This window comes from Meles meles, chromosome 9, assembly GCF_922984935.1.
Source record: "Meles meles chromosome 9, mMelMel3.1 paternal haplotype, whole genome shotgun sequence".
Classification (NCBI taxonomy): Eukaryota; Metazoa; Chordata; class Mammalia; order Carnivora; family Mustelidae; genus Meles; species Meles meles.
The window spans coordinates 20923332-20950953 of NC_060074.1; the positions used below are offsets into that span (position 1 = coordinate 20923332).

Consider the following 27622-nt stretch of genomic DNA (forward strand, 5'->3'; position numbering starts at 1 on the left):
TGACCACTAGGTTGGACTGAAACCCATTGAAAACTTAAAATATATTTTATTTCCCCAAAACGAGGGTATGGCCTAATAGTTACCAAATCACTAGAATCTCCTTTCTTCCTTTCTTTTGGAACCTACTCTGGCACTGCTAGACATTCTCAATCTTATAAATCTCATGGTAAGAAATAAAATAAAGGTGTTGGATGCCAAGAAGCAGTGTCTTTTGAGTCTCAAAGTAAAGAAGCATTTTCTTATGATTGTAGACATCCAGTGAGGAGGTGGCTCCATGGAGAAGTAATGAGCTCTTTGTCACTAGACTGCATTCAGTGGGGGCCGTTGTACAGGGGCCTTAAAAAGTAGGTGGTTTGTATGATTTCCTTCCATACCTGAGTCTTTGATTCTAGGTCGAGGCCAAGGAGTGTGCAAAGGTTAGAATTCCAGAGCTCAGTATTAGTAAAGGTTTAAAGGAGTGTGGTAGGGGAGCCTGGGTGGCTCAGTTAGTTAAGCATCCGACTCTTGGTTTCCCCTCAGGTCATTATCTCATGGGTTGTGGGATCAAGCCCTGCTTTGGGCTCCATGCTCAATGGGGAGTCTGCTTGAGGATTCTCTCCCTCTGATCCTACCCGCACTTGCCCTTACTCTCTCTCACTTTCTAAAATGAATAAATAAAGAATGCCTGGGTGGCTCAGGTGGTTAAGTGTCAGACTTTAGCTCATCTCATGATCCCAGAATCATGGGATCGAGTCCGGCGTTGGGTTCCTTGCTTAGCAGGGAGCCTGCTTCTCCCTCTACCTTAGGCTCCCCCAGTTTGTGTGCTCTCTCTCTCTTTCTCTCTCTGACAAATAATTAAATAAAATCTTTTAAAAATGAAAAAAAAATTTAATGTATAAATAAATCTCTTAAAAAAAAAAAAAGGAGTGTAATAGTCTCCATCAGGCAGAGAATCCAGGTAGAACTTGGTTGAGGGGCACCTGGGTGGCTCAGTGGTTAAGCATCTGCCTTTGGCTCACGTCATGATACCAGGGTCCTGGGAGCAAGCCCCGCATTGGGCTCTCTGCTTGGCAGGGAGCCTGCTTCTCCCTCTGCCTTTGCTACTGCCTCTGCTTGTGCGTGCTCTCTCTCTCTCTCTGTGTGTCACATAAGTAAATAAAATCTTAAAAAAAAGAAGAAGAACTTGGTTGAATAATAAAAGGGATAGGTAATGAGAGAGGTAGTTGTGGCAGTGCCGGCAGGCATGGTAGACAATCACAATAGTAACATTTTCATTGTACTCGATAGTTTATAAAACACCTTCACATTTATTACCTTATTTATATGAGGGGAAAGGAAGCAGCCCAGGGAATAGCTCCCAACTAAGGGCACACTTAAATCCATTTTCTCAAGTATGGAAGAGGGAAGGAACTGAAGTCACTGATGAATTCTGACAAAGATACTGAGAGGAGCTGCATGTCCTACGTGCTTGAATCAGTACATTCTGTGTTTGCTGTCCATTGCACAGGTACAACAACCACAGTTCTTCATACTTGTTCATCTGGGTTGAGAGTGTCTCCAGATTACTCTAACTGTCACAAATGTCTTCCATTAAATATATTTTTGGTTTTTGTTTCCTCTGTATTTGGCTTCACTTAATATCCGATTTCATCTGCTTCCTGGCTTTCAGAAATGTCTCACTGTCAAAAATATGTTTTATATGTTTTACAATGCATTTGTGGTTTTTGTCATGTATGTGTATGTGTAAATATAGGTAGAAGTATCTATATTTCTATCAAATAGAAATACGACTACAGAAATATAGAGAAAGGTAGGTATAAATACAAATGATATGCATGGATAGATACACAGATGTGATCCAGATGCAGGTATAGGTAGCCTTATACCTATATACCTTATACCTGCAGATAAAGGTATCTGCCTTTTCATCAGGTGGGATTTGGGAGAGGAGGGAAAAATAAATGTGCTCCTTCACCATCACATTCCATTACGCCTTTCTCCCATCTCTCCCTTAATGTGTTATTTTGTTGGGTGTTGCATTTATTTTTAAATGCAGCTTACGTGCAATTTCTGCATTATGACATAATTTTATTTCAGATCAGTTTTCATTGTTTCATTGCCTTAATCGTAGAATGTAAATGTGACTTTTTCAAGTTTGCGATTTTCTTCAGAATTAAAAAGTATTGCTAAATGGAAGAAGTATTAGAAATGTCAACGTTCAAAGTCCTGCCGATCTGCAGGTTTTGTTTTAAATAATTCTCGTCACTGTTGCTGTGACTACTCACCTTAGGGATAATTGGTTTAATTTTAAGTCCTGCACAGCTTTTCTTCACACTCTTTCTCTTTAGTACAATTTAATAGACACAAGTGCAAGGCATTTTAGAAAAGACATGTTTTAGAAAAAACTCATTTTGTCTCTAGGTTTATGTAATCTACAAGCAACAAAAATAGAAAAATTAAACAATTCAAGCAAAAGGCACTTCTGTCTGTTTTCTATGTATCTCAGGTGAAATATTCTATCCCTTTTTATTCAATTTAACATATAACATGTATAGATATAATGACTTCTAGCTTACTGACATGAATAACAATAATAATATCAGTTTGTGTTAAGAACAATTCCATGAAAACAAGAAAGTTAATGATACTGTAGAGTTCTCTCTAGTCTGTGGGTGGAAAAAATCTAATTCGTGGATGCCTGGGTAGCTCAGTCGTTTGGGCATCTGCCTTTAGCTCAGGTCATGATCCCAAAGTCCTAGGATCAAGTCCCGTGTTGGGTTCTTTTCTCAGCAGGGGGCCTGCTTCTCCTTCTGCCTGCTGCTCCTCCTGCTTGTGCTCTCTCTCTCTCTGATAAATAAATAAAATCTTAGGGGAAAAAAAAAAGTCCTAACTATGAAATGTGGCATGAAAGTAATGTGTTTCATAAATACATTGAGTTTAAGGGGGGAAAATTATCACATATCCACCACTACCGTAAAGAATAGGACATTTCCACTTTCTTTAAAGTCCCCTGAATTCCCTTCCCTAACCACACATCCCCTACCCCCACAAGACACTGCTCTCTTGAACTTTGTTTTAATCTTTCTTGTGCTTGCTTTATTTTATCACATGAGCATTTATCCCTATGAAATATATTGTTTCTTTTTGCTTTGTTTGCCTGGTTTTGAAATTCATTTACATTGAATCATGCTATCCTCTTTTTGCACCACATTAAGTTTGAGTTCATCTTTGTGGATGCTTTTAGCATTAATGCATTGATTTTCACTAATGAATGATATTTGTTTTTGATTATGTCCCGGTTTATATATCCATTCTGTTAGATGGACGTTTTTATTTTCTCCAAATTTTGGCTATTTTGTACAATGCCTTCATGAGTATTACTGCATATGGGCCTTGGTTCACAGTTTTCTAAATACACCTAGGGGTGGAATTAGTGAGTCATAATTTTATTCTATGATGCCACAGTGTGTTTCCTAAAACACACTGTTTAGTTTGATTTTTTAGTTTGAAATTTAGTTTGAAATTTTAGTTTGATTCATTAAGATTTTCTTTATGGCTAGCTTTTTTTTTTAACAACTTTTAAAAGAAATCCCTAGGTAATAAATATATTCTCATGTTTTCTTCTAAAAGTTTTAATTTACATTTCATACAGAAGTCTTTAACTAGAACTTACTGTGTGATTGCTGTAAGATAAGAAATTGTTTTCTTTCTTTTTTTCCCCACATAGAAAATAGTGATCTTAGCATAATATATTACTAGTTCATACTTTATTCTCTCATGTGTAGATAATTCATTTCATTCATTGTTTAGAATTCATTGTATTATCTTAATCATGTGTCAGGTTTCCATACATGCATGAGTGTAATTCTGAGAGGCTTTTTTGTTTTGTTTTGTTTTGTTTCCTGTTCCATTCCCCTTCTACCCGGAGTTAAGCTACTCTGTTTAATAGCTAGAACTTCTAGCATCACCCAAACTATTCATGGCTCTTTGCTCTTCTGGGCAAATTTTATAATTAGGTTGTCAGGTTTCATGAAAATCTTTTAATTTTTTCTTGGAATTATATTGAGTCCATTGATAAATTTAGAGATTATTGAAATTCAGTTCTGAATTGATTAGCCAAAAGTTCTAGTTTTTGAGTTAGCATAAGTAATTTTAATTTTTTTAATAATTTGTCAACTTTACCTACATTTTCATGTTTGTTGGCAAAAATTTTATCATAACATTTTCTTCTTAGTTCTTAATTTTGGCAGCATCTGTAGTTATTTTATCTGTTTTTATTCCTTGAATTGTGAGAGTTTTTTCTTTTTAGGTTTGCCAGAAATTTGTCAATTTTATTAGTCTTTTTTCATGACCTTGTTGAGTCTATTTTATCTTCGTTCTCAAATTCATTAATTTCTGTTCTTATTTTATTTTCTTCTCTTACTTTGAGTTCATTGGTTTATTCTTTAGCTTATTGGTTGATTGCTTATCTTGTAATTTATATTTTCTTTTCAAAATTGGCATTTAGCTATTAATTTCCCTCTAAATACTGCTTTAACTACATACCATAAATTCTGAAAAACTGTATTTTTATTTTGTTAATTTATTTAAAAATAATTTTTAATTTCCTTAATGATTTCTTTTTGACCCATGGGTTATTTAGTTGTATATGTGTGTGTTTCAATTTATAAATTCCAAGTTTTTGTTAGGCATCTATTTGTTACTGACTTTTTATTCTATTTTTACTGATTCTTTGGAATTAATTTAGACTTGTTTTATGAACTAGAACATTATCAGTTTTCATAAATGTCCCATTTGTGGTTAAAAAGAATGTGTAGTCTCCAATAATTGGTGCTACATTTTGTATTAAAAATCTCCATTCTTATTTACTTCTTACTGCTTTATCTGTTGATTACTAAGTCGTGTTTAAATCTTCACTCTGATGGCAAATTTGATCACATTTATACTTGTAGTTCTGACCATTTTTTTTATTTAGCAGCAGTTTAGAAGTGTGACAGGTATCTGGCGCTATGAACATTTTATTATTATCTAGTGACCTAGTTTACTTGTAGTAATGCTTTTTACTTTAATTTAGATTTTTCTCTGATACTAATACAGCTGAAACCATTTTGTTAGGATTAACATTTGCTTGGTATGTCTTTTTTTGCTAATCCTTTATTTTCAATTTTTCTACATCTTTGTGTTTTAGGTATATTTTTCATAAAAAACAGATATTTGAATTTTTTATACCACTTTAACAACTTTTTCTTCTGGGAAATTTAGTACATTTGCACAGATTGTGATTGCTGATATAGATTCACTCCCTCCCCCCTTTTTTTTTTTGCTATTTATCACTTTTTCTTCATTATTTCATTGTGTGCCTGTTCTTGTTTCTATTCCATGTCCTTTTTTAGATTATGTTGGATTTAGTTTTATTTCTATTGATTTGGTTTAGCTTTGTTTTATTTATTTTCCTTCACTAGCTTGCAAATCATTCTCTTTTAATTTTTTTAAATTATGTATTTAAATTTAAATGAAGTCTAAAATTAATATCTTTATTCTTATCTCAAACAGTAAAATACTGTAGAAGATTTAAACCCCAACTATTGTTTGAGATTTAGTTCTATGTTGTTTTTGTTTTAACACTGACAAAGTAAACATTATTTTTGTTAAATTTGAGGAAAATTATTTTTAAATTTACCCAAAAGCTTAACATATTCTATGCTCACCATTTCTCCTTCCATCGCATACATTCCTCCTAAGATCTACCCTTTTGAAGGAGACCTTTTAGAAGTTTCTTTAGTTTGATCATTTGGAAATAGTTCTCTCAGCTACAATTTACTTGAAAATGTCTTTACTTTAGTCTCATTCTTGAAAGAAACTTTTGCTGGAATTATAATTATAGGCTAAAATTTTCTTTCTATACTTCAAAGGTATTATCCCGTTCTCTTCTGGCTTAATTGACATTGTATTATGTATAGGAATATACATAATATAATCTGCCACCCCCCCCATTGCCTTTAATATCTTCTCTTTACTTTTGATATTTTGCAGTTTCACTGAGATTTTTCTAACATATTTTTCATAGTTGAGGTTCATAAAGTCCCTGAATCACATAATTGACATATTACATCTATTCTGGAAATATTTCAACTATTATCTTCCAAGATTATGTCTTTCACATTTTATCTAATCTTTACTTCTATAAATTGAAAAGGTATATGATAGGTCTTACCAGTTTATCCTCTGTTTTTGACAACTTCTCTTTCATATTTTTTTATTTCTTTGTTTCTTTCAGTCTATATCCTGAGTAAGTTTTTGAGATATCTCTTCCATTTCACTTTGTCTAGTCCCACAGTCCTTAACCATGAGCAATTTTGCTTATTGAGGGACATTTGACAATGTCTGGAGGAATTTTTCATTGTCACAGCCTGACCATTGCTACTAGAATCTCCTGAGTAGATACCAAAAATGCTGATAAACATCTCATAATACATAGTGCACCCTTCATAAAAAGGGAATTATCTTGACCCAAATGGTCAATAGTGCTGAAGTTGGGGGGAAAAAAGTGATTTAATCTGTGTGTTTTTTTAATTTTATTTTTTCCAATGTTCCAAAATAAATTGTTCATGCACCATTAATCTGTGTTTTAATCTATACACTGAGTTTGAAATTTCAAGTGCTACTTTTTACTTGTAGAATTTTATTTGATTCTTGTTTCAAAAGTGCCTGGTCAATTTTGATAACTTAATTCATCATACTTATATCATTTATACAATATCCACATTAAATGTATTTGATACACTAGAATTCCAATAATTGCTCTTTTGTGGGTTTGATTCTATACTTTTTGTTTCTTCTTTTACTCATGGTGATTTTTTTAAATGTATTTTTTATGTGAACTTAACTTCTCAGAATTTTGTCAGTGGGAATTCCTTAAGATCTGTGTTAAAAACAGTGTTATTTAGTGGACCAGCAATATCATCATCATCTGTGAACATGTTTGAAATGCACATTTTCAGACCCTCAACAGATCTACTGCATCAGAATCTCTGTAGTGAGAACAAAAAAAATTATTTTTTTCTATATTCCCAAGTGACTCTAATGCACATTCAAGTTTGGAGATTTGAGAAGTACTAGCTCTAAAGTACTCCTCCAGAGAGGATTTCCATTTCCTTTCTCAGGTATCTAGAAACCTAAGGCCATTTTTTAAACTCTTTTTGGTGATCAAGGAGCATGGGAATAGTGTCCAGTCTAGTCCAAAGTTATATAAGAATGTGAGATTTTGACTAAGAGTTTTTATGAAAGAACCTTTTATTTTTTTTTAAACTTCTGTTTTACCCAGAACCAAACCTAGTCAGGCAAGCCTACTTCTGTGGGTAGATCGTTTTCCTATTCATCCACTGAAGGTGACTCCCACCTGGGACCTGGACTTTACATAGGGGTGAATGAACTGACCTCCCCCTCTGCTTGGACCCAGACATTTAACTCATGGCCCATCGAAAACATAGTCTGGCCTCTCCATAGTCAATAGAAACCCTCACTGTAATTATTCTTATGCTAGCTCACACCTGTCTCTCTTCTCCGCCCAGAATTACACTTTCTTATAGTTTCTTCTCTCCAATAGTCTCTTATCTCATGTTAGAAACAAAAGCAAAAACAAGATGAAGAAATGAGGGGATATTTTATCCAGTATTTTTAGATGTCTAAACCAAAGGAAGTTTGTGTTTACACCTAATCCATCATATTGTCAGAAGCAGAGGACTTCATTTGGTTTCTATAATATTTACCCAAAATATTAGTGTGATCTGTGTAACTGTTAAAATGGCAAGCCATCTAGACCATGTCCTAAAAAATAATGCCTGCCTATAGCCTGACAACTGAATGATTTCAGTTGCCCGCAGCTACTGTGGGAATGAGCAAGGGCAGAGGCAGCCGGCGGTTACTTAATGATCTCAGTCAGGCAGAGAATTCAATACAGGCTAAGTAATAAATACTGACTCACAAGCACATGCCCTCTAGCAAATGAGCTTCCAGTGTATACTAGGATCCATAATAACTAGCTAGTCCCCCTAGTTTTAAATAAGTAGGTATCCTGCACCAGAAAGTGCTTTAGATTTTATTGTGAGGCAATAAAAATATTATGTAATTCCCCAGGGGCCAACATAAAATATTCAGTCTTTTAACATAGTTAGTTCCTGTCCAGTGTTTTTATATGAGTTTTCAGAATCAGGGCTTCTTCTCACATAATAAGTTTAGATATAGTCCTTCAGGGAAAGGAATATATTACAATTATAACCTTCAATTAACCATCGTATCTTGGTAACAATATTTTCTAAGTCCCCAGGCAAAATAAAGCACATCTGTTTGAATTAGTGTTCCAATTCTCTCCTTCACTTTCATAAAGGAAGCATTCAATATACATAATGATCTGATAAAATGCAGGAAAAAGTGACAAAGAATGTCAAGGAAAAGTAGCCAGCACTTGAAGTTTTCTCGCTGTGGAATGTTAGAGAAAACCATGCTGCATAATGACATTCTTAGGACATTTTGTAACTTTAACTGAACAGCTCTGTAGGCATTAGAGAGAAGACCTTATGTAAGAGCAAACCATATGAATATTCAACTATTTTTGACCTTCAAGCTTACAAATTCCATATGATTTAACATCATATTTTAGGTCAATCTAATCATCCCAGTTAAAATTGATTCTTGCTTGTCTAAAACTGTGAAGTTATGTTATAACTGAATTGAAGCCTCACAGGGCATTACGGAACATAAAAAGGTGATCTTACAGACATGCTAATAAGAAAAAAAATTCAGTATGCCTACTTTTCCTTCAGGACCACTAGTAAAAATTCTCTGTGATATACCAGTGGTATCAAATTTTGTTTAGATGTTCGCTTTTGACGATGCTCTGATACTCTGTGGTTCTTTTCATCCATGCAGCGTTCTTCTGATTCATTTTTCTCCATTTGTGCTGTTTTTCTCTGTGATGTGAGTCCATCCTTATCCATTCTGTCATGTCTCCATTTTTTGCTGCTTCTTCAGATTGTGCTGAGTTATAAGAGGTAAGCTCCATCAAAAGAGGAAAAATGGACTCGTCTTTATGTCCAGGAAGAATCCGTTGTCCAAGGTATTCAATAATACTGCCCCTAAGAATCAATACTTTCTAAACTATACTTTGAAAGGAATTTATAAAGGAAATAGTTCCCCATAGCCACCTCCACACTAGAATGCCTCAAATGCTCCTCATACACAATGTGATGTCTGTACTTACTGCTAAGTATCTTCTACCAGGATGCACAGTAGAGTCCTTGGTTTTGTAGAGTCCCCAACAACTCCCTCCATTGTCTGTACAGTAAAATATACTGTAATAACCCCCAGAAAGTACTGGTATTCAGTGCCATCTTGACTATAGGGTTTCAAGCCTGTTTTCATCTACCAGGTTCATGAAGATTATGATTATAAGGCAATATTTAAGTTACTCTATGTCCCTTAATGCAGAGAGCAACATTTCCAAAAGTTACCTGGTTTTACAATTTACATGGATCAAATTCAGCAGATAATAATCACCCCTCCCTTTATGATTGTGCTACCTCAGTTAATGGGAATTATTTTCTTATTGATCTCAATTCCATTTCCAAACTTTAGGATTTCCTAGGGCCAATAACTGGTGTAATACCTGAGTTTTATTATAACTTGCCTTTAAGAACAGAAAATCAAAATTGCTTTTCATTCAAAATCCCCTGACCTTCCTAAGCAACTAAAACCACTTTTTTTTTTCCTGAAGAAGGCAAACCAATCTACATGGGAAAACTCACAAAGCACATTTGGATTTCTCATTCATCTATTGTTAGTTTTCTCAGTGTCATCTAAAGTTAATGGCAATAAAAAGATCCTCTGTCCCATGCATTTGGGTGGGCTAAGTTTTGCCCTTGATAATCTTGTGGGAGCCAGAGTCTATGACATAACGCTACCTCAGCAGTAATTCTGTTGTCCTGACATTAAGCAATGAATCCCATTGCTTTGTATTGGGAATGTGTCAAAAGGTGACGGGCTAAGAATAAATTCGCATCGCTCACCTTGCCCTCCAGACTGCCATATGTTTTCAGAGACAGATGTTCAAACCTTTTCCAGACACAGATTAGCATATCTGAAATGTTTAATAAAATAAATATTTAATACAGGAGAAGAGTGTAGACGTTGAATCTGTATGTTATGGTACCACAATATTGATAGGTTTGGTGCAGAAAGTCATTTTGCCCTCTGCAGTTCAAGTCTTTCTATTCCTGTGACCTGCTTCCAAATCTTAGCACCAATGCAGTGGATGATAGATTCTCATCATTAGTGCCCATTTTTATGAAAGAGAGGTTCTCACCATTAGCATTCATCTTGTATTCTGCCTTTGCACATAGGTTAACTTTGTACGTGGTAGCAATATATCATATGTTTTGTGAAGTTAAGTTCCTACATAAATATATTTCTCATTGGAATTCTTGGCTTCCTTTAAGTTGTGGACAATGAGAAAATGCTTAAAGGGCTAACTTAATTGAATAATTCAGTGTGCTTAAGATACTGTGGTACTCAAAGTATGAAATAATCAACTCTGCCTAAGAGGAAAGAGATTAAAAAAGGCTTCTTAGAGGAGGTATCTTATTCCTAAAAGTGGAAATTTGCCATATGGAAAAGGGGTTTAACATCTCCCACAAATGATGGAAAGAACATATGAAAAGGTGTACGATGTCATATTTGGGTGACTATAACCAGTTTAATGTAGTTAGATCATAAAGTACTTGATAGAGGGATAGAAAGGGAGATGAATCAGATAACAAAGGCTGAGTATCTTTATTCATGTTATGATGGATGTGGATGGACCCTATAATAAATTTTAAATAGGAATATGATGTGATCATTTCATAACATTACATGACATTAATGCCCCATTTTTAAACAACAACTTTCTACATGCCTTCTAGAAATCATCTTTTGCCAAGATTTAGATGTATATTAAGACAATACAGATACTGAATAGGAACTAGCGTAGATCTGGGCATTAGAGGGACCTGGTATTGAATCCTCCAATCACCTCTTCCCAGCCATATGATGGTAGAAAAATTATATCTCATTTTTTAAAAACATTGAAATGAAGATATTATTTCTAGACCAGGGATTCGTTATTATAATTAAGAATTAAACTCATAAAAACTAATTGGCATGTAATTGATATTCTCTATATATTAGCCCCTAGTTTAACATTGTAGATGAAGGCATTAAGAATATTATTGTTTGAAATTATGGAAAGTGTTTCAATTTGAAAACCTGTGGTTACTAATCAACATATGATTATTGCATAACTCTGAGGTGATGCCTAGTAGTGTGATGTATTTTTTAAAACAGGCATAAGTTAAAATACACATTATTTGTTGATGTGTGTATTTTTTTGTGACCTATTGACCTTCCAGGGAAACTTCATGCTCCTTCCCTAATTTATTTATCTATTCAGCTTGTAAAGACTTCAGTAGGTAGCTGATACTTACCAGTTTCTGGGTATCAACTAAAAGTTGTTTCTTTTATTTTTTTTTTTTCAAATAAAAGTCTTGACATGACATCGTCTTGACATGACAAGATGGAACCATATTTCTATTTTTCTGAAGAAATGTTTTTAATTGATAAATGCATTTATCAATTAAATAATTTCCTCTTTGTCAAACATTTTCAATTGAAACCATGCCTATTTAAGCGGAATTTGATCTGTTATTCATGACAAAGTCTGGAGAAAAAAGACTAACTCAACCAACTCTAATAAATACTTCCTTTTCTTACTAACCAAAATGTGCAGAAACAACAGAAACAGAAAAAGTACTTCTTTGGAACATGTGGATGGTCATAAATAACAGCTTATTCTTGGAACAAAAACACTATTGACTCCCTTGATTAACATAAGACTAGTTCCAGAAATTGAATATTTGTTTGCTTCAGGTTAAAATTTGAGGTTTAAGAACAGTTTCATATTGAAAAATTCTTTGAAAATTATCTTACTCTCACATTCAAGTCCCAGCTGCCTCTTAACTATGCAAAGATAGAGTCATGAAATTACTTGAGATTCTTCAAAAGGGGAAAACTAAACACAGAAATCTACTTAAAATATCTAATTCTTCAGTATCCTAATTTGCCTTTAAGGATTCATTTTCCAGAATTCCCACTACCATTAACCATGATAATACTACCCTGGGAAATATTACTAACCTAAATCAAGATTTGGAGAATAAGAGAAACTAAGAGTACATAGTAATTCCATGAAGGTCAGCCTATTTTTCATTAATCCCACATCATTCTTTCCTTAACAACCATCCTCAGGAAGCTCCTGTGGTAGCCAGAGCAGCTCTGTTCCTGGAATGTGCCCGGTTTGTTCACCGCTGTAACCGTGGCAACTGGCCAGAGTGGATGAAAGGGCATCATGTGAATATCACCAAGAAAGGCCTTTCCAGGGGCCGCTCTCCCATCGTGGGCAACAAACGGAACCAGAAGCTGCAGTGGAATGCTGCCAAGCTCTTCTACCAATGGGGAGACGTGAGCTTTTGATTTTCTTATCTAAATGTTGGGGTACTTGAGTGAAGTGAAAAAGTTCTGTGTTTATGTTGTTTGGGAGACACTTTATTAAGTGTCTGTTATGTACCAGGCACTGAACAAAACATCTTAGAGGAAAATAAACTTTAATTCATTTTATCTTCCCACTAAATCTATGAAGTTAGACATTATCTCCTCTGTCTCTTTCCTTGGTCCTCTGTCTCCTTCCCCCCCACCCCATAAATGTAGACATTCCCAGAATTTGTTATTGTTTTTTTTGTGCATAACCACCTCCAGGACTACATTTATTCCTGTGTTTCAGCTGTAACATGTTTGCCACTGGCAGAGACTTCTCTATCCATAGCACCGTTCAGATCCCAGGGCAACACTGCCAGCTGCACTCCAGAGGTACTCACTTAATACCCTGAAACACAATCTGACCAAAGCAAAACTCTTCTTCCCGTATAAATACACCCCCATCTGCAAGCCTTCCTGAACTTTCTATTCTTACAAATGGTACAAGCATTCTCAAAGACGATAGTCTTTGAACGTATTCCAACCTTCCTTCCCTTACTGATTCCACCTCTTCTATGTCACCAAGGTCCTATTAGGTCATATTTTTATTCCTTCTCATCTGGATGACTGAGATATTTTCCTATCTGATCTCCTTCCCACAGTCTCCCCTCATCTGACCCATCCTACACACTGTCAGTGAAATGATCTCCATATGGCAGAGCCCGTCTAAAAGCAGAACATTCATACTTATCTCCTGGCTTCCAGATTTGCCCCCTCTAATTCATTCTCCAAGCTGCGCTCACAGTGATTAGACTAAAATGCAAATCAGATGGTGTTTCTTACCTACTTATAATGCTTCAGTGGCTCTCCTTTTCCCTTGGGATAAAACCCAAATTGCTTAGTCTGGTATCACTGCTCTCTCTTAGTATTCAAAACATACCAAGCTTATGGATGATGAAGTCAAATGAGCTAATATGTCTACAAGACCATTAATCTCAATCCTTTGTGTCTAAGAGGTATTCAATGATAATAAGTTATTACATTAATTTTTGAAAGGCTACATGTTTTGTGCATTTCTAGGCAGTCAACACAGAGTCTCTTGAATGAGTAAGTGTTCTCCCTCATGCACACATTACCTCTCATCCTTCTTCGGAATACAAAATGAAGTTCAGCTTCAAGAACTGTGAGATCTAGTCCCAGTCTACCTTGTCGGCCTTCGGGCACTTGATTTCCTGTCACAAAATTGTGTTTCGACCAGGTGGCTTACTTGTCAGTCTCTGAACATGTCAGTGCACTTCCTTGACAGATCTTTTGGAACTCTCCATCTGGAGGATTCACTTCTCCCCTTCTCTATTAGCCAAAATTAGCCATTAGCTCCATTAGCCATTAGCCAATTCTTCAAAATCTACTGCGAAGAGACACTGTGGTTTCCTGAGCCGAAACTCATCTGTCCATCTTCTGAACTATTTAGAGTGCTTTTCATCTCTTTTGATATTTAATGTGTTGATTTGATGTGTTGTTGCCTCCCCCAAGAGACTGTAAGCTCCTTGAGGGGAAGCGCAAAACACAGACACGCTGCATTCGAATCTCAGATCACAGTTTGCTAAGCCACCTTGAGCAAGACTTTCAACCTCTCTAACCTTCCCAGTTGCCAGTGATCCTTCTAAATGAAGGTTTATAATCTACTAGGGCACAGGAAGCAAAGATACTGATGTATTGTAACAGCTTATTCAGCTCTGTTTTATTTAATACTTAACACATGACTTCACTTAATAAATATTTGATGAATGAAGAAAGGAACAAACTTATCCTCAAGCCATTTTTTTTTTTTTTTTTAGCCTTGGAAGAGACATAGAGCTCTAAATTATTATTCAGACATTTAGCATTATCCCAGACAAGTTCAGTTTCTGAGCAACCCTTTAAGCTTTATGAACTGTGGATTTAACTTAAATTGCTTAGTGTCAGTATCCTGGAATGATTGATGCAGATCTTTTTCCCCTTTGAATCTCACGATTAAGTTTATTGGCTCCACTCCAGACTCCTAATTGCATATCTCCTTCTTTAGAGAAGATCTCCAAAATAGTAGCATCAGGACAAAGTTTTTTTGTTGAAGTAGTAGTTTTTGTTTTTATGTTTTGTTTCATTTGCTTAAAACTCCTCAGGTTAGTGGTTGAATTTTTAGGAAGTCATGATATCTTTTTTACACTGCTTTCTTTCTCTTTGATAGAATTTCTATTACTTGTCACTTAATTCCAGAGTTAAGGAGAACTTCTTGCTTCCAGATAGCCAAGACATTCAAACAAATTGTGTTTTCATTTGAAGACATATCCTTGTCAGTTTACAGTAGAAAGTCTAATTTCATGCATGCCCATTATCTAGCAACTTCTCTAAATATTAGAAAGAAGTAATACAGGAATGAAGAAGAAAATTAGCTGGAACTTTGTTCTTACTAATGCACAGAGTAACCAAGCTCTCAAACCCAAAATTCAGTGCTCATTTTAGCTTTTGACTCTCCTTCCTAGGTACATGTCTCTTCCTGTCTTGCGCACAGTATATATGTAATTGGAAAATAAAAGAATTAGAAAGAGGTAGCATATTTTCTCTCTTTATGGAAAATTCCTTTTGGTAAATCAGACAATAGTGCACGATGATTCAGAAGAACAGATAGCAAGTATTGGTTCTATGTTGATGTTGGATACTTTACCAAAGGAATAGTTAGTGTTTCTTACTAGTACATAAAGTATCATAGAGTGAGGGAACAAAGTTTATTATTAAAAACCATTAATTGTGTATCTAATGGCAGATGTAAATAAAACTGCTGTACTAGAATTCATGTTAACCTCCAACTCATTAGCATGGCAGTGACATTCTCAAAAAATAGCATAATCATAAGCACTCTGAGGAACTGTGAATTCTTGTCTGTTTGTTTTTAACTACAACAAAATCCTCTATTAAAAACATCTGCATACTCCCTTATAGGAGACCTATAAAATAAATGACCTTCAAGTAAGTGGAAATATTTTCCAAAAAAAAAATTGTATAAGAACACAAAGGTATTGTTCAGGTTCCTACAAGTCTTTAAATGACCTTGGAGATAGCGTCAATGGCATCCCCCTCTGCGTTTCCACATAGGGAAACATGGTGGCAATACCACCATGGCGCATAGAGGAGGCTTTTGCTGTATGTTTAAGTATCAGGTTCTTGGTTTCATGTGTCCTAGTAGTTTATACATTCCCATTGCAGTTGCTTATTACCTCTGTAGTGTGGGAGCCTATTTTGCAGTCTGACATACTTTGTGCTGTTTTTTTTTTCTCCCCACGACAGGCGATTGGTGTCCGGTTGAATGAGCTGTGCCACGGGGAAAGTGAGAGCCCCGCCAACCTGCTGGGTCTCATTTATGATGAGGAGACCAAGAGGAGACTGAGAAAGGAGGATGAGGAGGAAGACTTTTTAGATGACAGTAAGGCGACTCCCTTTACTACAAGAACCCCTGCTTGTAAGAATCTCTGCTTTAGGAGCACTTAATATTCCTCTTTCCTCTTTCACATTCTTACCACCTTCCCATGTCTCCCCACTGCACCTTTCCCCCTATTCCCTGCGCATGGATGTAATGCATGTGCATGAAGCCACATAAACAGAGGATGAGAACCAGAATGAGAAGACAATACACAGAGATAAGGAGTTGCAGGTGATATGGAGCTCCATTGCCTTATAGTCTGTGACTCATACTATTACACAAAAATTAGTCTTAGACCTCTCTGAGAAAATATAACAGTAAATTACTGACCCAGTAGAGGATTAATCAGGTTTTACATTTTTTTATTACTCTTGGAAATTTAAAAAAAAAAATTACACCAAGTAGACTTAACACAAACTGCTTCTCAGATGATTAAAATAGTGGATTGCTTAGAATAATTACTGTATTTAACATGAATTTAAAATATTAAATAATTCGGGTGGTTAGACAGTGAGTATCTGCTGTACTGTACTTATTTGTTAAAATTAGAAGCTTGTCCCACCAGAGAAGAATAGAGACAAAGAGACTCCTGTGCATTCCTCTTCAACACCATTTTGTTCATACATGTGTTCTATCCATACAATCTTGTTGTGTACGTGTACCACTGCCTTTTATGAACCATACAGTTCCTACATGGTAATGGAATTAGTAATATTATCTGAGGAAGAGAGTGAGGCCTCTTTCTCTTGTCTTTCTGTGGCGATTTGAAATTCAAACTCCCTGATTATGTTAAAGACTGCTCTCAGTTAAACGATGCCAAGACTACTTCATCTTTCCAGCCAAGAAATGTAAAAGGATGCCTAGGGTGTAACAGTGTGCATAATTAAATAAGAATAAAAGAAAACTTTTTGCCTTCTTTTCCACTTTTATACCAAGGATTTTTTTGGGAATTTTTTTTCATCTTTATGCCCTTTCTCAGCCTTTATCATATTGGAGCCAATTTTCTTGACTTAGCTGTTGACGAAACACCACATTCTGATATTAGTCTTCAGCCTACCAGTGAATGTTCACCCCCAAAGATTCCCTCAAGTTCGCAAGTCTAGACTACCCTGGAATGCCTCTGAATTGTAGAATGGAGAATGGAATTGAGTCTGGCCCTTAGGACCACTTGAGGACTACCCAGCAAACGCAGAACCTAGTAAAGGTCTACTGAAGCCATCCCCAAACTGCCCTGGATGTCCTAGGGGTCTTTCAGAACAGAGAGGAGCTAAAGCAATGTTAGATGGATACATTCCCACAGGCCAAAATGAACTTCAATTTTCATGAAACTACATAAGTATCCTTTACCAACACGTTATGCCTGATACTTCAGCTTTTTGATGAGAGCATGTAGGACTCATTCTTGTTCATTTTAACAATATTTCAGATGATAGTTATGAAAATGCCTGGACTAAGACCAAGTTCATTCTTTATAGGAATGACCAGAAGAATGGTTGATAACCTCGGTACAAATCCAGAAGCTTATGGTTGAATATTTAGTGTTAGATTATTGTTTAAAAACTATTGGACATCCAGATAATTTGTAGAGTTATGCAGTCTCCATTGAATATAAGGTTGGAATGTCTGGCTTAGTTCCACTTTCTTGTCAGTTCATAGCTCATCGTGCACTTAAAAGATAATTATGGCTCAAGTAAGTATCAGTCTAGAAATTCTAGAGGAGCTAGTCTCTTTGGTCCTTAGTAAGAGGCAAAGTCCCTATCCATGAGTTATCCCTGGAGAAAAAAAATAATGGTTTTCATGAGGAAGTGATAATCAAGTATCTTCAGAAAGAACATAATTTCTACCCACTCTCAGTATAAGCCATGAGATAGATATAGATGATATAGATATAGGTATAGATATCCTATTCAATTAAGAAAGCCTAATACACAGGAAATATTTTAGAAATATGTTTTGGAATGTTGATATGTAATGATATTGTGATTGCTTGATGCCTTGATTCAAAATAGATAAGTATATTCTTTCTCTTATGAGAGGCAGAACTCAATATTGCTTTGGTCTTCTTTTCTGAATGCTGATAAGCAATCGGTATATTTCTGCAGGCTTAGTGATGTCATGCATCTGAAAACTAATCCTAAGAATTTTAAAAGTCTCTGGCGTCACCTTGGCCATTATCTGCCTTTAGAGCAAAATCTGGGTCTATGATGGAGGCAACATTGTACTCACTCAAAGGCTGGTGTTCTTCAGAGCAAAGCAGAGTATTTGCATACTTCTGGTGTAGCTATGCTTTAATATGATAGGCTAATTTGTATAAGGTGTATGATAGAGATGATCAAGTATGCCTTATCTATGCTGCAGAAACACATCGGGGCATCACTGCCCTCAAGACAAATATCTCTCATAAAATGAGCTGGTGAGATTTTTGTAGTGCCAAAGCTAGTTCACCACCCTGTACGTAGTCTACATCTGATTAAATTAGTAATGTGAAAATCTTGCAAGACTGCTTTCCATTTCTGTTTCTGTTAAGAGTCTTTCTAGCTTGGTGGGCTGTGTTGTGGTACTCTATGAGCCTTTTCTGTTTCTGTTAAGAGGCTTTCTAGCTTGGTGGGCTGTGTTGTGGTACTCTATGAGCCTTAAGGGAAATAATTTCGTTCTTACTGATTGATATTTCAATACCAGGGAACTCACTAAATTGAATTACAAAATGGAGGAAGAGGGAGGTATAGGTAATACACAGATTGCAGTAAATGGAATAGGTCAATTGAACATGAATAGGTAACATTCTCATATACAATTTCATTTTGGACATGTGTAGCTTTGTCCATCAAACTGTGCTTCTCTGTATTTTTTTATTGGTATGTTTATTTATGAAGGAATTCTTTCATTCCATAGGTACTGTGAACCCCTCTAAATGTGGCTGTCCCTTTGCCTTGAAGATGGCAGCATGCCAGCTTCTCCTGGAGATCACTACTTTCCTGCGAGAAACATTTTCTTGCCTGCCTAGACCACGCACTGAGCCTCTGGTGGTAAGTAAAACATGGGTGTTAACAATCTGGCTACTCAGAGAGGCCAGACAAGTGGCTAGAGTTTGAGTATCCGCAGTTCCCTCAAATGCCGAATGGCCACATGTATCATATAACTTAAAAAATTCAACCAAGGGATCTTCGTATATAAAATCTTTTTTTCTCTAACAAAAGCAAACAAACAAACAAACAAAAACAACCCTCACAAAGAAAAATAATAACTCTGAAGCTGACCTTAAAATTACTGAAGATAGCACCACTGGGTAAAACATTAGACTGATCACGTCAGTCATGCTAAGAATGTCTAAGAGTATTTGCACCAAGAAGAGATCTTAGAGCTAGCCATCTGGGAGACACAGAGTCCATGGAAATGAAGAGTGTGCTCCAAGTTGGAATTGTGAGCAGGATTCTAAAGGTGAAAACCATAAGATTACATAACTTGTTTGAAAAGAATTATGATTGGTGCTGGCACAGTTTAAACTAACTAATACAGGATTGGCTATTTAGCTAACAGGTGTTACATGATCTCTATTTTAATCCAAAGTAGAAGGATGTGTTCCAGAAGGCGGTGGAGTTGCAGTCGATAAGTGGCAATTTGCAAAAGTAAGAGCTTCTTGGTGTTCTGAGACGTGAGACAGGAGACGTACATAGGCCCTACTTCCTCAATATCCTTTGGTCTCTATTTTGAGTGACTCTCTTAGCAATGCTTACTTCCTTGTGAATCTTCTCTCATATGCCTTTAGGTTCCTTTACTCTGCAAACTATGAGGAGTTTTACGGCCAGCATTTTTTAGAAATTACTGACGGGATTTTTTTGTCATAAAAATTTAACAGCTCATAAATCCATATAGAAATGTGCTTCCAGTGAATTTTCTCATTTCAGTTATGGGCAGAAAGACTTAAGTATTTAGCATGTAAACATCTCTAAACATATATTTTTATCCCTGCCATACTTTGTACAGGTACAAATAGGCAGGAGACCACGTACACACACGCACGCATGCACGCACCCATACTCCTGCACCCATCAAGGCCTGATTTGTTTAGCAGAGTATACCAGCACTCTGCAAAGGCCAGGCGTCTTCTCAGAGTGTGTGGGATGGGCACACCTCAGAGCCCATTTTCCTTGGCCCGTAGTCCTCTAAGAGGCACCAACTTTCCAGTGGTTCTTCCATTACAGACAACATCCAGCCAGAGCTGAGAAACCAGACAAATTCTTTTTTATTTTCCCCTTCCACAAGACTTAGACTACTCTACCAGAAAAAGTGTAACACAATCTATGCACTTCTGTTTTCGCCAATTTTATGGTCCACCAGCTCTCCTGCTTTTTTAACCAGGCCAGTCATGAGCAAAGCCGTACCCAATCCCTGGGGAGAACCAGAGAATCGGGGCTATTATCCCTGAGCTCTGCCTCTGCTTCTGGTTTTCCAACATTTGGGAGACTTGATCCCTCACACTCTAAAACATAAAATGGGTATTTTCAAGTTGGAAACATTTGTGGGTAAAATGTATGTTTTCAGGAGAAACATACTGGAATTTGGACTGTGAAACTACATTATTTGCTGTGAGAGAGGGAAGTTTCTCCTATTGTTCTTATTCCATTTTCCTATTAACCTGGGCTTTTCATTTTCTGAATGCTTCCTTTACTATTATATTGAGACGACTCTATAAAATCAGCTCAAGGCCAACACATGTGTTTAAAATCAAGTGGAATGAAATATCTGATCTGTAATAATATCTCTATTAGTGCTATTTAGTGCTATACTGAAACCTTCATAAAAGCACTCATCTACTTTTCATATTTCAAATTTTTATTTGATCACCATTCTGATCCATTGTGATTTAAAAATATAAGAGTCTTAAAGTTTGATTCAGTTATTTTTGTTCTCCGTTTCAATTCCATAAAGCTAGAGTTTAATGTCCCTTATTATTACAGTAAATTTCATTTAAAAAATCTATCAAAACTTTAAAAGATTACTGTAGAACCAACAGGCAGACTAGTGGAAAATGGCAAGAAATTAAGCTAAAACTGAGCCTTCAGTTATTCAGTCAAGGCGAGGGAAGTGTTCACAGCTGCATCACCTTTAACAAGGCCTTAGAGATCCTTCATTCATTACATTGGGATTTTTATTGCCCAGGGTAGATACCCGTTGTATTGTGTTGTGACCTTTATAAAATAAATAGGAAATTTTTTCTCATGTTTAATCTAACTTTAGTTGATGGGGGGGAAAAACACACATACACACACACCTTGGGTTATATGCAAACCTACTATAAACAGTGAGTTTAACGAAACTGTTTTACCAACACAGAACCTGTAAATGCAGCAGTTGTTTTTTAAGAAATTGTACTAAACAGTGAGTCTAACAATTTAAGCATAAATACCATCAAAATGAACTATTATAAAGTTTTAACAAAGCGCTTACTGCAAGGGTAGCTACAGATCTTGGAAACAATTTTTTTAGTCCAGTAACATTTTTAATAACAGTAAAAATAATAACTATCCTAATGCTCAAAATAACCAAAGTATAAGGTAACAAAATAATCACATTAGAAGCTATAGATTTTCTAGAATCTGTGGTTTGAGGATGGAAGAAAATCAGGGATGTAAACTTTCTATCAAGAGAAAAAGTCTTTCTGGCAGAAATTGCCATAACACACTTTCCAAAATTGATGAGATTTTTCAGGTGAAATTTCTGTTTGAAAATGTCCAAGTTACAACCAAAATGTAGAAGAGAAAGCAAAAGAACCAAAAGTACAATAATTTAATCAAAAGTTAATTAGTTTAATCACAGTTGTTTCTTGGATAGGGTCAGGAAATCTTAGGAGGCCACTCACTGGATTGGTTGGGGGATAGAGGTAAAAGAAAAGGCAAAATGATATTGAAAGATTTTAAAAGTTGATAAAAAAAACAATTTTACCAACCTAAAATTTTTTTCCCAGATCCCTAGATGCCACTTAAAATAATGTGCTTTCTTTTAAGAGCTTCTGGTAATATATTTATTCAATGTTTTCATAAACCATACTAATAAATAATGTATTTTTAAAAGGAAAAAGCATTTTACAGGATTTATAATCTAAAATAACATAATAATCAAATCTTTTTTTTAAATATTAGCTTCCAAACTTGAGAACAATAAAGAAATAATAGAGATAATTTTGTTCATGAAATTGCTGGTCGATTCAAATGTTTACCAATTGAATTAGTAAAACCAATAACCAGTGGCCAAACAACATGAATTAAAACAAGTAATTCCCATCCAATGGATAGATGAGTCCACAGTAATAAAGAAAAAAACCTTGAGGAAGTCTGTTGTCTACATTCATTCATTCGAGAAAGTAACATATTGGATCCTTTGGTGAAAGACTGTGCTGGGGCTATACCAAATATGCTGATGGACTTAAACAAATCAGGTTATAAAAAATATGTTGCTGGATTCCAAATGTTCCTAAAGTTAAAAAATTAGCAGCACACAATTTACATATACCAAGACTAACTGATGAATATTTATTGGGAGGAAGACTATGACCAAAAGGTGGTATCATAGTTAGAGAAGAGGGGGTGATACAGAGATAAATATATTGAAACAGGAGAACCAACGCCTAAAAAATTACCTCCTGGTGTGAAATATAAGAGTGGCCCTGGGAAGGAGGCAGAGGGGCCATGGTTGAACAAAGAAGCTGCTGGAAAAAAACTGAAGCACCTTTCTGTAAGAAGCCACACTTGAATATAGCCTTGAAAGAGAGATGGGATTTTTTTTTTAAGTTTTTATTTATTTATTTGACAGACAGAGATCGCAAGTAGGCAGAGAAGCAGGCAGAGAGAGAGGGAGAGGAGGAAGCAGGCTCCCCGCTGAGCAGAGAGCCCAACGCGGGGCTCGATCCCAGGACCCAGGGATCATGACCGGAGCCGAAGGCAGAGGCTTTAACCCACTGAGCCACCCAGGTGCCCCGAGATGGGATTTTGACAAATGGATAAAAGAAGACATTGGAAGAGATAATGACTTTTGAGAATCATAGTTGTTATAATACTTTTTGTCCCAACTAAGAAATTTATATAATTAACTTTGGTTAACAAAATACGAAGTATTTTAGGTTTTCTACTTTTTTCTAAAAGGAATTAATTTCAGGGGAACAATTGTATTCCTAGAATATTTTTTGACAATGGTAAATGCATTCCATGTAGTTCCTTTATTTTCAAGATGTGATCTAATTTCCTGGTACCAAAGTATAATGTCTCTTCCTAATTAAAAGGGAAAGAAGAAACACTGTGTAAAGTCTAAAGTTTCATTTATTAGGGGCACCTGAGTGGCACCATTGCTTAAGTGTCGGATTCCTGGTTTGGGTTTAAGTCATGATCTTAGGGTTGTGTGATTGAGCCCCACATCAGGGTCTGCACTTAGCACAGAGTCTGCTTGGGATTCTCTCTCCCTTTCTATCTAACCCTCCTGTTTGTGTTCTTTCTCTCTCTCTGTCCAATAAATAAATCTTTTTTTTAAAAGTTTCATTTATTAATAACAATTAAAAACATAAAATTTCTATCTTGGTACAAAATGGGCTTTTAAAAAATGTTTTTGTTTTTCATATCTATACGAATCTGAGGACTTAGGTCATATTTAGGAAAAATGCTCCATAGAAACAAAATCAGCATTTTATATATTTTTCCTTTATCAGGTCCTCCAAAATTGTTGTACAGATTTACAGATATGATCTTCTGATTGAATAAATCTGCATTCACAGAATAGGTCAATTTTCAATTCGGGGCCTCATTGACCAAACTCCAACCAAGCACGTTCCCTCTCCAAGGCTTACATTAGGGTATAGGTTCACACTCTTCATAAGCAGATAGTCATGGGACCCCTCTTGTACTTCTGGAAGGGAGGAAACAGTTCCTCCAATGCCTGGTCATATTTTGAGCCTCTGGGCCTCACATATGAAACTTTTTTCCTTTTAATTATGTTACGTTAGTCACCATACACATATGACACTTCTTCAGTCTGAACTGCCCATTTCCACTTGTTTGCTGAGCTACCTTTAAATACTCACAACAAAACTCCAACATTATTGGGAGATGGAGAGGAGAAGGAAGTTGAGGGAAATTGGAAGGGGAGGCGAACCAAAAGAGACTATGGACTCTGAAAAACAACCTGAGGGTTTTGAAGGGGCGGGGGGTGGGAGGTTGGGGGAACCACGTGGTGGGGAATAGAGAAGGTACGTATTGCATGGAGCACTGGGTGTGGTGCAAAAACAATGAACACTGTTACGCTGAAAAAATAAATAAATAAATGAAAAAAATGTAAACAAACAAAAAAAAACCTCCAATATCACTTCTTTACTCATTTTCTGTTTATGCAGAAGCTTAGCTTCTTAAAACAGCAAAAATATACTATCTTACAGCTCTAGAAATCAGAAGTCTGACAAGCATTTCACTGAGCTAGAGTCAAGGTATCAAGAAAGCCATACTCCTTTCTGGGATACTAGAGAAGACTCTGTTTCCTTGCCTTTTTTTCCATCTTCTTGGGCAACCCACATTCCTTGGCTCATGGTCCCTTTCTCCATCTTCAAAGCCAGTAATATGATATCTCTCTCATTCTTCTTCCATAGTTACATCTTCCTTTGATCACAGCCTGGAAAAGCTTTCTGCTTTAAGGATCTGTGTGATTAGGCTGGGCCCACTTGTCTAATCCAGCAGAATTCCCACCTCAAGATCCTTAAGCTAAATCCACAGCACACAGTCCCTATTGCAATGTAAGAGTAACATATTTACCTATTCCTAGGGTGAGGGCATGGACCTCTTGGCAGCTGGGGGACATTACTCTGCCTCTAAGTCTTATTTTTAAGCTCCTATCCTGTCTCTCAGTAATACTCAATGTATGATCATTTGATAAACAGATAAGTGCCAAAAATGCAGTTTAAACTGTGAACAACGTGTTAAAAGGTGAGGAAGCTAATTCTAAACATAATTTTTTTAATTTTATTTATTTATTTGACAGAGAGAGAGAGATCACAAGCAGGCAGAGAGGCAGACAGAGAGAGAGGGAGAAGCAGGCTCCCCGCTGAGCAGAGAGCCTGATTTGGGGCTCGATCCCAGGACCCTGAGAACCGAAGGCAGAGGCTTAACCCACTGAACCACCCAAGCACCCCGAAGAAGCTAATTCTAGATTCAAAACAAGGTGCATGCTTTTCAAAGATAAAACACAAGGAAAAGGGAAAAACAATGAGTTAGGGAATTTTTTTTTTTAATTCAAGAAACATCTTTAATGGCCACAATATGAAATTGGCATTACAGAAAAAGGAGTTTGGCTCTGTGCAAATTCAGCTGGGTGCAATTCAAAATGGAAGGAGGTTTTCCATAAGACCAATGCAGTGCTAAGGAGATGCCAATGTTCATACACACCTTCCTCACTAACATTGCAGGACTTGGAGAGCTGTAGACTTCGTTTGGATCCTGAGTTGGACCGGCACAGATATGAGAGGAAGATCAGCTTTGCTGGGGTCCTGGATGAAAATGAAGACTCCAAAGATTCCCTCCACAGTAGTAGCCACACCCTCAAATCAGATGCAGGGGCCGAGGAGAAGAAAGGTATGGAAAAGCAAGAATTGTTTTCATGTTTCAGTGTCTCTCATAGGTATTTGGCCTGGGGTCCACACTAGAGATTTGTATACCCAAAGAAGTCCAAAACTGTTGGCTACATACAGTGCTGTGTCCACTTAATGAGGTAGGAAACCTTGTTAGGTATGAGCTGGACACGACAGTCTGAAAAGTTTCCGGTCTAATTCCAGCTCACCAACGCTCCATATCCCACTGATGCCATTGGTTACATGTCAGATGAACCATTATTTCACATACCAATAAGAAAAAGAAATACTTCCCATTCAGCCCATATGCAATACCTTCTGATCATTTAATCTGTGTTTCATTCTTACTGAAAGAGGACTTTCAGACTTAATTACATGCAGATTTTAATTACCCATACATATCATTCTTATGCAGCCCAAAAAAGGGAAAATAGAAATAAACTGGTTAAAGTTTTTCTAAATGATCTTCAACTCCAGGTTCGAATTTATTAATCACTTTTCAACTCCACATTGTCAGTGTCCATGTTTCCTCTAGAATCATGCCCTTTGTGCTCTCAGATTGTCCGCACTGCGTCATTTCTTAAATGAATCTGTAAAATAAAGAAGGAAATTCTTGTATGAAGCTAGCCCACTACTTTGAGAACATTGCCAAACACATCTGACTTACCACCTCGCACACTCCCTCACCCAGTTTCCACTTGGCTCCTGCACATTTTAGTGCCGATGCTTTAGATGTTCCCATGGACAGAAACAATAACGTGTCACAACTGCTCTCTGGCACTAGTGATCCTAAGATGGCATCAGTTTTAAGACAAATCTCAATTTCCAATGTGTTATAAATGTGAAAAAACTACATCTTACAATGGTAAGCTATAACAACCAGTTGTATGACCTTGTCCAAGTTACTTAGCTTCTAAGCCACAGTTTTCTCCTCTTTGAAATGAGGTTAATGACACCTACAGCATTGTGATATTGGAAGCTTTCATTGAGATAATGTAAGCCAAGTATAAACATAGTACCTGGTAAATAGTACTTCCTAAAAATTGGTATGAAATAAAGAATTGTTATTTGTTTGTATCATGAGCCTATAGACTAGAACCCATGTGGAAAATTCTAAATATAAGTTAAAGATTACCAAGTTTTAAGTTGCTTTCAGGGACTCCTTAAGTGTTAACTTCTCTATCTGATATGGCTAGTTCTTAAATCCCACTGCCCTTCAATGTTTTTCTAATAAATTTTGATTATAAGAACTTAAGTACATTTGTTAAGAGTCAAAGACGATTTAATGCATTTATGTATTTTCTAGTATCCTATGGAAAATGACTCAGTTAATGTTGGATAACTGAAAGAATGAAGGATTCCAGGAAGGAATAGCCCTAGATAGAGAAAATATAAAATCTTTAAGATCTTCTAAGGAATGGATGTACACTGGAAAAATTTTTTGATATTTTAAGGTCAGATTGCTGTCATAATATTTTAAAAATACAAATAATCATTCTATTGTATTGAATTCATGGTGAAACAAGAGTTTATTAGCCAAATCTTAACAATTTCTGAGCATGAAGAATTGTCAAGTCAATATTTTTACAACTATTACTTTTTCAGATAATGCTAACTGCATATGAAAAAATTACATTTTTAAACATATCCCAAGGGGATGTTTTTGCCAATTCAAAGTTATTATGCTAATTATCACTTAAAGTAGCTGAAATAAAAATTCCTAATAGAGAGATGGCTAAACTTGAAACAGAGTAAATCCTACACTATTTAAAAAAATAAAACGTCAAATCCATTTTTTGTCAAATCAATTTTTAAGACTACTTTAATTTCATGACTGTTATTTATGTAAATTTCCTTTGATGTTCAAAAACACAAATGTTTAGTATATTTTCTCCTCATAGAACAACTATGTAATATATGAAAGTTGGTTAATAAATGAACACAAAGGTGAAACTATAAATAAAATGAGAACATATTCATAAAATGTCCTTTATTGGTTGGCTAAAATCTTCTTGAAGATT

The 27622-nt window shown here is 35.9% G+C and overlaps 1 protein-coding gene across 4 annotated transcripts in view; it reads left to right on the top strand.

Annotated features, from left to right (window-relative positions):
* The window catches only part of UNC80 (unc-80 homolog, NALCN channel complex subunit), a 227977-nt gene that overhangs the window by 92968 nt on the left and 107387 nt on the right, over positions 1-27622 (top strand). For all 4 annotated transcript variants that reach the window (XM_046019112.1, XM_046019110.1, XM_046019111.1 and 1 more), the window contains exons 23-26: positions 12319-12531; positions 15868-16003; positions 18893-19026; positions 25440-25605. In XM_046019112.1, coding sequence (XP_045875068.1) covers positions 12319-12531; positions 15868-16003; positions 18893-19026; positions 25440-25605 — 649 coding nt within the window. The remainder of the gene's footprint in view (positions 1-12318; positions 12532-15867; positions 16004-18892; positions 19027-25439; positions 25606-27622) is intronic.